Genomic DNA, 10,587 nt, shown 5'->3' with positions numbered 1-10,587 from the left:
GCACCGGCCGGGTGTTGGGCAAAGCAGGCTGTGTGGGGACTGGGTCCCAACCTTCCTTCTGCAACTGGGATGTCCTGGGTTCCTGACCTCTCCCAAGACCTCTGCCGACTCCACGCCAAATGCCCATTTCCTTCCCCCAACCATGGCCCCTCTCCTCTAAGGAGTGGGATGGGGGGGGGAGGAAGGGGAGGGCGCAGGAAGACAAAGGGGAGGGAAGGGTGGAGGTTTTGGAGGAAAACTGAGTGGGGGCCCCCCTGGTGTGGAAAACTCCACACGCTGAGAGGCAGCTGAGTGGGTCAGAGGAGATGGTGTCCCTTCAGCTCTGCCCTTTCCGCCTCTGGTCACTGCTTTTTCTCAGGATTCTACATCCGGGCAAAGGGCACGCCCCTATGCCGCCTGCCGCTGCCCAAGGACGCGGCTGGGCTAGGCTGGGCGGGGTGCGGGGTGCGGAGAGGAAGCGTGTAGGGTCTGGGCAGCTCAGCGGACAAAGGAGAACCCCACACCAGCCTGGGGGGCAGGAGTAGGAGGGCACAGAGCAGGGAAGGCCCATGCATGACCCCCACCCCTGGGCCCAACAGAACCTGCCCCTTCCTCAACACAGACACAGAGGTTCCCAAGCCAAAGCCCAATTTTATTTACACTCATCCCAAAACACATGATTTGGGGCTAGGGGACAGGTCCCAGGGGAGAGGAGGTTGAAGGTCACAGAGGAGAGTGACAGGTGCAGAAGAAGAAAGGGACGGTGAAGATAGGTGGGCCTCTCTTCCAGTGTCCTCCATGGGCTCCACGTGTCTGTCCCCAGGCAGAGGCACAGACGCCGTCTTGTTCAGGATTTGGACTTGGATACAGCAAGTCCGATGAGTCCAGCCAGTCCCGCCACGCCCAGAGCCATGCCTCCAACAATGGCCATGCCCACTAGACCATCTGGGGAGAGGAAAAGGGAGACCGTCACGAGTCCAAAAACCTAGTCCCTGCAGGGACCTCAGCCACCATCTTGCTGCCCGCCGCTCCTCAAGAGAGGATGTGCCTCTGTATCTGGAGTCATGGGTGAGGGACCCCTGAGGATGGAGAAAGAAGGGGGTTTGGAGAGGAACTGCTTGGAAGGCACCAGGCAAGAGGGAAGGAGGAGGACTTAACAGAGTTGAGAGGCGTCTGGGGATGCTGGGGGCCAGGGAGACACGAGGGTGGGGGTGGACGGAGACAGAGGGAGAAGGGCAGAGAGGACGGCCTTCACCTTTCTTCATGGCCTTGTCGATGAGCTGTTCCAGCTCCTTGGCCTGGTTGTTCTGCGGCTCTGTCTGCAGCAGCCCTCGTACATACTTCAGGGCTTTTTCATATTCCTACACTCAGGGAGAATGACACACACCCCTCAGAATTCTATCCCTCCTCCTACCCATCAGAAGGGCCTTTCCTCTGCTGGCCCCAGGGCTCTTCCCTCTATCTCCACCCCCTCCCTCCCTCCAGCCCCACCCAGTGGAGTAGAGTCCACAAACTACCCCAACTGTGTGGGGTTGATAAGCCAAGGGAGATAACAGCCCAAGGCTTGGGGCTGCACCCCACTGCTGACGTCACACTGCTCCCCACACCCTCGGCACCGGATCCTCTGTCTCTCACCTTCCCTCAGCGTCCTGCTATCACCCTGCACCTCTGTGACGGGGGAGAGAGAGATGAGAGGGAGCTCGGCCACCCAGGCGGGGTGGAGGGGCTGAAGGAGCTCTCCGCCTTACCTTGAGCCGGTAGTTGCCCACAGCCAGGTAGAAGACATAATCCCGCTGCTCCTCTTTGCTCCCTTTGGGCAGCAGCTCTAGGGAGGGGGGAGGGAAGAGGGTAAAAACCCCTTCTCTCCCTTCCTAGTGCCTGTGTCCCAGAGACCCCCTCCACTCCCTGAACACCTATAAGATCCTGGGAGAAAGTCACTGTCCTGAGCCTCCATTTCGGCTCCGGTCACTCCGGGCTTCCCAGCCAGAGCTCTGGGGCAGCATGAACCCCAGCTGCCCCAATGCCCCAGTGATCCACACCCCGGTATCAACACTACAGTCAACTTTGGTTCATCCAAGTGAACTGAAAGGAAATCAAGGCACCGGAGAAGCCAAAAGGCATCTCTACTCAGCTGTGGCATCTGCTGTGTATTTTAACTACAGCAGCTTGCTGACCAGAATTGTGTTCAAAATCAGTTTGCACTCCTTCCCCCTTTAAAAAAACAGCTCCAAACTCACCTTCAGTCACCCCTCCCTGAAAGACCCCACCTGACTCTTAGTTCAGTGACTTCCCAGAGGCTCATGTGTTCAGTTGTACTCTGCATTAGAATTGCTGCTAAGTGGTTTTGCAGGTGTTTACACATCTTCCCAAGTGTCTGTACTGTCTCCTCAACTAGACTGGCAATGTTTAGAGACCAATTCTACAGCTGTGCCCTGCTGTAGAGGAAACCTGAGAAATAGACAAATGGAGGCGGAGATGATTTGCATTAAGGAAGAGTCTTACTTTTATGGATTTACAACAGGCATCCTTGGCTAGTACAGTGATTGCTTATACACCATTACTTGACCAAGAGAAAGGGGGTACAGAGAAATTTAAAGGTCAAGTATTGTGGCCTCTGAAAAATGGTGACCCATCCAAAACCAGCAGGAAATAGGATTCTGATCATAAAAGCACCATGTGCTCACAGGTCTTGGGAACCGTCTTCTGTACTTCTTCCACATCCACCCACCCCCCAAAAGGTTTTCAACAACAGCTGCTAGATAAGCAACACGGTGGTGGTGGGGGGCAAAGAGCATGGGACTGGGACACACAAGCAGGAGCTTCTAGTCCCAATTCAGCCATAGATCAACCAGCTGTGTGACCCGAGACAAGTCACTTTCCTTATGTCTAGACTACCAGATCACCAAAGTCCAGTGGGGACGGTCATGCTATGACTCTGTCTGGCAAAACCACCATCGATGAGGTGGCAAGCCAAAAGTACAGTGGAAGTCAGGCTAAGTATAGCCCTTATTGCAGTGTGTTTACTGGTAAATAACTGTGAGGTGACTGCACTAGAGGTCCCATGTTGAAAAAGGATCCCCGAACTTGAGATGGAGGGAGTGAGCCAGGCCAACACTGGTTGAGGACGATGGCAGTTGGGAAGGGGAGAGCTGGGGAGCCAGCCTAGCACCTCACCCTCCAGCAGAGCAAGGCCTTTACGGATGTCATCGTTGTATTTGCTTCGCACCAGGCACCAGGCATATTCAAACTGCGTGCTCTTGGACACTGAGCCTGCTGCCTTCTCAGACTGAAATTTCCTTTCAAACTTCTGCCATAGGAGAGGAGAGGAGTCATTTAGAGGTGAAGGGAGCAAGCCATACTGTAGCAGGACCTGGGTGTCCCTTTCCCCGTTACTCTGCATCTTCCCCTCTGCCACATTCCCCTTGCGGGTCTTGGGGTCTGGTACCCCAGGTTCTGCCATCTCCATCGCTGGGACCCAGGCATTCTGCTTTTTAGTGGTGGGCTGTCTTGGCCCCCTTCTGCTTCCCTCCCCCTAGTGGTACCGACTGGAGATGCCACCTGCTGGCGGCTCCAGGCACCGCTCCCGGAGCAGCTGACCCCGAAAGGCTGAACAGTAAACACGCTGTCAGAACTGCACAACAACAACCCACGCGGTCCCTCGTCGGAGACTGCTTCTCCCATCCCCACCCTGCCGGTCTGGACCCTTTCTTATCTGAAAAACGGGAAAATAGTGCCTACCTCCTACTAGAGCTACAAAGATTGAGATTTCCCCTGAAAGGTCATTAGCACCGTGCCGGATTGCGACTAATATATGAAAGTTTAAGGTGGTCACTGTGTTCCCCCTGCCACTTTAGGAGCACTCAAAATCGGGTGCCCGCACCCTGACCTCCTAGCTCCTGCATGCACTCAGCACCCGTCAAACTCCAGGCCCCCAGGTTGAGGCGTGGTGGCGCAGGAAACTACATCTCCCATTAGCCTTTGGGGCAAAGTGGAACCTCTGGGCAGGAGCCGGACGCTGCAGGGGCTGCCGGGAGCCGTAGTTCGACTTCCCTAGGCAAAGCTGATGCTGGGAAGAGGGTTTGGCCCCTACCCGGGCTCTCCTCAGGGCCCGCCCTTCCGAATCTTCCTTTTCCCTCCCTCAGGGCCGGGCCTCACCAGTAGGTCCTCCACAGACACCAACTCGTTCAGCACGGCCTCCATGGCCGCCGGCCCCGCAATGCTCACAACTCAGACGCTACTGTGCCACCTTCTCCATGGCCCACTGACCGGGGCGGAGAGTCACTTCCGGCGCCCGGCGGAAGCGGGATCGCCCTCCGCTGCGCAGAGCCAATCGCTTTACGTAGCCCCCGCGAGCCCACCCCCACCCCGTCCCTCCCGCCGCCGCCGCGGAGCAGCGGGGATCACTGATGCGCATGCTCCAACAGGCCCTTCTCGTTCGCCCACGGCTCGCAGGCCGCGCGCGGTTCCAGACCAGTCTTCAAGCCCGTCTTCCCGGGTACCCTGCGAGTGCCTCCGTGTACGGAGGCTGCCTCACTAAACTCTGAGACTGTGTCTTGGTGGTTAGTCCCCAGACTGAAAACAGCGAAAAGAGAAGGTGGGGAACTGGGCATGAATCACATAATTTTAGGAACCAGTATAACCCTCCCTTGCTCCCCGCCCCCCGTTCTCCCCTCCCAGATATCTAGGACCCTAGAGGCTACGTGATTTTTCAGTGCCTGCAAGAAAATCATAACTAGTACCAGGGTTTCCAGGGCCCCGGCTGACTCGTATAATGCAAGAGGAAAGAAAACTGATATTTTAACCATACACCCAGGACTGGAATACATAATAATGGGGGATACTATCAATGGGAATTTAAAGAAAAGCAGTTGCCACTGCTTGCAGAGAGGGTCCAGTCTTCTAAATATTATTTAATAAAGCATCCTCTGGGTGTACCCAAGGGGGAAAGGCCTGCCATGTGGGGTCGTGGACGATAAGGAGCTTGGCAGTGAGAAGCAACAAAGCATGGAAAGGGGAAATGCTGCATGCCACTCTGGCATCTGTGTTCTGTACAGTGATGGGACTGGGTAGGTAGTGATTTTCAAATTTCTTTTTACCTTGACCCACAGTGCTCCAGTACACATGTGAATGTAAGTTCCATGAGAGCAGAGACTGTATCTTGTTTATCCGTGCATCTCCAGCTCCGAGCACAAGGTAAACGTTCCAGAAATATTCGTTGAATAAACAGGAAATAAAGCCGACAACAGTAATGACGGCAGTGCAAGTGCAGGGGATTGTCATGCAAACACTTTTCCCATTTGCAAGACCCCTTGATTTTTTTTTTTCTTTCCTCATAATAGCCTTGTGAGTTAAGTTGGCAAGTTATTCTTCTCTATTTGGCTTGGACGGTTGAAATGATTGTGATATGAGCTCAGTAAACTTTGAGAGAAACCTTAGTTTAGGGAACTGGCTCCATAAGAGTCAAGGAGAAAAATTCACATTCATTCAAAGATGTATTGAGCTTCTAATTTTGGTTGGGCTTTGAGGTAAGCAGAGAGGGTAAAAAGATGTACAGAATACGAAGCAGATGGGTGAAAACAGGACCGAGCACAAAGGGCAGCTACTAGCAAGGCAGGGAATATAAGAAAGCCAAAAGGGCATTATTTCTATCAGGATGTTACTTCCTTCGGGTGGCCTGCTGCCCCTTATCCATGTTTGTATCTGTTGCAGTTCTTGGCACAGGCCTGGCACGTGGCAAAAGCTCCATCAGGGTTTGTTAAATGTGTATTTGTGGGGGGAAAAGGAATGCCTTACTCACATGGCTCAATTCTGTGCCAGTGAAGACATCCTAAGTCTGAGTTTGTGTTTCTCTGGTCTAGTTAGCATAGCCATCCACCCTGGATCACAGGGATAAGAAGTAGTGCCTGTTAATTTTACATCCAAATTATGTTTCTCCATCTTCTTCAAGCAGCATCCAAATGCAAACCATTGTCATCTCTGCCTTGGGAGACACTGACAGCCAGCTCACTGGTCCCCTGCATTCATTCTTGCCCCGTTACTGTCAATTTACCACCCAGCAGTCAGAGGGACCTTATAAAAACACAATTTATCTGGAACCCTTTAATGCCTTCTCATTGTCCTTAGAATAAAGGCCAAAATCTTGTAGCAAAGCCTAGAAGGTCCTCTCTAGTCTGCTCTGTGCTTACCTCTCTGCCTCATCTCTCCATCACTGCCTCTCCCTGTTAGGCCTTCTTTCAGTTCTGAAACCCCCAGTGGCCACAGGCCCTCTGCACATGCAGTCCCCTCTATCTGGAGCATCTTTCCCCTCCCCCTTTGTTTATATGGTTCGTTCATTCATCCATTCGTTCATGATTTAATTCATTCAACAAATACTCATTGAGCACCTGCTATGTGCCAGGCACTGTTTAAGTGCTAGGGGTCAGTGCTGAATAAAGTTCTTGTTCTTATGGAACTTGCATTTTAGTGGGGAAAACAGAAAAAATACTTGAACAAGTAAATAACTAAAAACACAATAATGACAGGAGTTGAAAATGCTCTGAAAACAAATAAAGCAGGGGAAAGGGATTGTGAGAGAAGAGGCTACTATTGGAGGAGAGCTCTAAGAAGCCCACCCTGGAGAGGTGACACCTGGGCAGAGAACTGAAGGGCGTGAATGAGCCATGCAGGTAAATGGCGGAAGAACATTCCAAGCAGACAAATGGGCAAGTGCAAAAGCCTTAAGGAAGGAACGCACACGAGTTGTTTAGAAAATGAGGGCAGAGAGGTAGCCAGGGGCAGATCATGTAGGGCCTTGTAGACTCTGGGAAGGAATCTGGATTTAATTTGATGAGTGATGGGAAAACACTGGAGGGTTTTGGGCAACACAGTGAAATGATCCATCATAAAGGAATCCCTCTGGTGGCTGCTGTGGTGGCCCAGGCAAGAGGCAGTGGTGACATGGTCTACCGCAGCAGCCGTGGGGGAAAAGGGGTTCAGGGTATGTGGTCAGAAGGGAGAGTCAGCAGGGTCTGCTGATGGATCGGAAGTGTGAGAGGGAGGTAGGGTGACAGATAGGTTTGTGCCCTGAGTGACCTGGTGAGCTCCTGCTGACCCTCAGTTCTAAGCGCTAAGGCTCTTAGGGAAGGCCTTCCCGGGCATCAGACTAGGTGAGGTCTCCTGTAGAGAGGTAGAGCATTACCAGTCCTACATTTTCAGAATATAAAACGATAACCCGCTCATTCCTTTCTTAGTTTGCCCTGTGTTTTTGTGAGCCACACAAGTATTGGTTTGGGTATGGTAATAACATCCACCAGGAGCCAGAGACTTCATTCTGCTCTCGTCTCTTCTCTTCCCCCATAAAGGAATGCTCACACATGACCTGTGGTCCAAAATCATACCAGGAAGGTATGAGCTCCGTTTGACCCACAAGGAAACAGGCTCAAAAAGCTTAAGTCATCTGCCCAAGGTCACAGAGCTAGAAGTGGAGGAGCTGGGATTCAAACCCGAGTCCTGCTTCAGCTTCAGAGATGAAGAGTCAGTTAAAGAATAAATAGAAAGAAAGGATATGACAAGTTTGTAAGTACTCTCTAGTTTTTCATCTTTAAAAAATGTAGGTGTAAATTTGTAATTTTTTGGTTTTGCATGGTAGAGGACTTCCCTTAAGCAGTAGATGAATGAGGAAGGAAAAATTCAGATTAATTCAAAACAGGCAAAACAATCCTGACAAACCATTTTTTTTAGTAAAATACGGTAGTAAAATTGACAACAAAACCCCCCAAACCACCACCAGTGCTGCTGAGATTGTTGTAAAACTGGTTTCTGCCTCTTGGCAAGCGGCCTGTATTTTTAGTTCACACTATGTGTTAGTTTCTAATTATTGTGTGATGAGCTGATAAATGCCACCCTCCTGTACTAGACTGGAAGCGACAGGAGGGCAGAGTCTGTCTATCTTGCTCATCTTATGCTCCTGGAGCTCAATGCCTAGCGCCAGTAGATACTCAATTTGTAACTGTTGCATAAATGGATATCGTTGTTGCCATGATTAACTTTTTGGAAGAGAATCAGGCAATATATAGTAAGAGCTATAAGATAAAATATTATTTAACTAGTAATCTACTCCTGTGAGGAAAAAATATTCAACAAAAGCCAAAAAAAAAAGAAGAAAGAAAGAAAGAAAAGACATGAAGATATTCATTCCTTAAAGAAGATGTGGTTCATATATACAACAGAATATTACTCAGCCATAAAAAGGAACGAAATTGGGTCATTTGTAGTGACGTGGATGGACCTGGAGACTGTCATACAGAGTGAAGTAAGTCAGAAAGAGAAAAATACCGTATATTAACGCATATCTGTGGAATCTAGAAAAATGGTACAGATGAACTTGTTTGCAAGGCAGAAATAGAGACACAGATGTAGAGAACAAATGTATGGACACCAAGGGGGGAAAGTGGTGGGGGGATGGGGGTGGTGGTGTGATGAATTGGGAGATTGGGATTGACATGTATACACTAATATGTGTAAAATAGGTAACTAATAAGAACCTGCTGGGCTTCCCTGGTGGCGCAGTGGTTGGGAGTCCGCCTGCCGATGCAGGGGACACGGGTTCGTGCCCCGGTCCAGGAAGATCCCACATGCCGTGGAGCGGCTGGGCCCGTGAGCCATGGCCACTGAGCCTGTGCGTCCGGAGCCTGTGCTCCGCAACGGGAGAGGCCACAGCAGTGAGAGGCCCGCGTATTAAAAAAAAAAAAAAAAAAAAAAAAGAACCTGCTGTATAAAAAAATAAAATTCAAAAAAAAAAATGATATGAATACCTCTGATCTAGGAATTCCACTGCCAGCTATTCATTAGTGAGAAACTTGCACATGGGCAAAAAACCCTCAAACTGGAAACAACCCAAATACCTTTTATATGAATTTAAGAATGAATACTTTATGGTATATACACATAGAAATGAATATAGAACATTGAAAATGAATGAAGTACAGACACATTTGTCAACATGGTAAATCTAAAAAAATGTAATGCTGAATAAAGAAAATTTATTGAAAAAAAAAGATATTCATTCCTGCATATCTGCGAAGGTAAACAAACAAAAAAAGCACCAAGGAATGGTTTTATTAAATGATGGCACATCAATATTACGTTACATCAATATAATAATAAACAGCCTTTAAGTCATAGTCATCTGGATTCTAGGTCTGTGGCCGATAATACTCAAAACAAAGTATGTACTTCTCAAATTCAGTCCTGTGAGTGGGCAGAAGAGAAACGGACATTTTTTGTTGGTGGAACTAAAACCTAGAAGTGGTACTTGGTGGCAGATTCCCTCCCTTGACTACACCAGAAATTGGAGCTTGTTCTGGACTTCTGCCTTACAGCATCTTGTCGGTGGTCAGCCCAGGAGAAGTTCTCAGCAAACACCCACTGAACAGGGTTCCACTACTTGTGTTCTTCCAATCTTCAGTGATCTGTCTCTTCTACTTCCCACTTTCATCTACTATTTAATTAGTTAGGAAGTCCTATCAACCGCAAATTGATTTATTCATCCATCCAACCAACATTTGTTAAGGGTCTACTGTGTACCAGGCACCCTTCTAAGTGCTGGGTAAGAGAAATGAACTAAACAGACATAGTCCTTCCCCCATGTAAGTTACATCTTAGTGGACGAGAAAAGACAGCTAACGAATAAATACATGGCGTCAGATCACCTCTGCCTCCGTTCTGTCGCCGTTCTCTAACAGCCTAAACGTGTTTTCCTCCTCCAACCCAGCCTGGCTGCCAGCTGCATTTTAAAGTGCAAATCAGACTTAACGACCGTCTAGACTACTCAGGACATTGTTTAAATTTCTTATGCATACGAAGCCCTTCAGGATCGCCTCTGCTTACCTCTCCAGCTTCATCTCCAGGCACCCACGCACCCTGCACACGGAGAGTTTTCGTGGGACGGCCACCTTTCTTCCACCCGGAATGTTCTCCAACCGGAGATCTCCATCCACCAAACACCTGAGCCCCTACGTGGCCCGCAACTAGCAGCCGGGCTCAGGGCCGTTACCCTCCGGGACATCTTTCTTCTATCCGGCCCCCGCGCCTCCAGCCCCTAGGAGGTACAGCATTTATCACCCAGTCCTACAATCCTTTACGTGGACAGGGGCCGTGTCTTGTTCATCTCTCTGCCAAAGGTCAGACACCCAAGAATCGTTCGTGGGGTGAATGAAAGAGTAACGGCAGGCGTTCTAAAAAAGCCGCTAAGAACCTCGGAGACGTTTGCACTTCCGGGTGGCGGTTCGGTCGGCACCCTAAGATGGGAGAAGTGGGTACAGGTACCTCCTCAGGGGCTGCTCTAGGAGAAGTGCTCCGTGATCCGGAGGATCCGGGGAGCCCCGAGGGGGAAGAGCGCGGCGTCTGCCTCTGCGCAGTAGTCGCCCTCCGTAGGGAGGCGGAGCCGAGAGAAGCCTGGGGCGGGGGCGGGGCGCGGGAGGGGCGGGGCGCGGCGCGGCGCGGCTGAGAGGTGGGGGCGGCGGTGCCGAGGCCTGGGAGCCTCGAACCTCATAACTCGCCCTTGTGCCCCGGGCTGAATGAAGTCCTACTTGCTAACCCATGCCCCAGCGAGGCCCACTGTAAATTAAA

The 10,587-nt window shown here is 50.5% G+C and overlaps 1 protein-coding gene and 1 long non-coding RNA gene across 2 annotated transcripts; both read right to left on the bottom strand.

Annotated features, from left to right (window-relative positions):
- Positions 1-610: 610 nt before the first annotated feature.
- FIS1 (fission, mitochondrial 1) lies at positions 611-4,291 on the bottom strand. The gene is made up of 5 exons (XM_032607070.1): positions 4,135-4,291; positions 3,154-3,286; positions 1,728-1,804; positions 1,235-1,340; positions 611-924 (listed from the first exon to the last, which is right to left on the bottom strand). The coding sequence occupies exons 1-5, from the start codon at positions 4,177-4,179 to the stop codon at positions 827-829; spliced, it is 459 nt and encodes a 152-aa protein (XP_032462961.1). The 5' UTR covers positions 4,180-4,291; the 3' UTR covers positions 611-826.
- A 4,764-nt stretch (positions 4,292-9,055) lies between these two features.
- LOC116740276 lies at positions 9,056-10,366 on the bottom strand. The gene is made up of 2 exons (XR_004345850.1): positions 9,847-10,366; positions 9,056-9,207 (listed from the first exon to the last, which is right to left on the bottom strand). It is a non-coding gene; the product is annotated as an uncharacterized LOC116740276 (long non-coding RNA).
- Between the last annotated feature and the right edge of the window lie 221 nt (positions 10,367-10,587).

This window comes from Phocoena sinus, chromosome 15, assembly GCF_008692025.1.
Source record: "Phocoena sinus isolate mPhoSin1 chromosome 15, mPhoSin1.pri, whole genome shotgun sequence".
Classification (NCBI taxonomy): domain Eukaryota; kingdom Metazoa; phylum Chordata; class Mammalia; order Artiodactyla; family Phocoenidae; genus Phocoena; species Phocoena sinus.
Note: the sequence above shows the minus strand (reverse complement) of the source record. Positions and strands in the feature narration are given on the sequence as shown.

Excerpts from the sequence above, each read along its gene's own strand:
- FIS1 (XM_032607070.1), bottom strand. The coding sequence starts at position 4,179 with ATGGAGGCCGTGCTGAACGAGTTGGTGTCTGTGGAGGACCTACTG. Across the intron at positions 1,805-3,153 it reads AGGCCTTGCTCTGCTGGAGG|AGCTGCTGCCCAAAGGGAGC; the intron begins GTGAGGTGCTAG and ends CCCCCTCCCTAG. Across the intron at positions 1,341-1,727 it reads TGGGCAACTACCGGCTCAAG|GAATATGAAAAAGCCCTGAA; the intron begins GTAAGGCGGAGA and ends CCCTGAGTGTAG.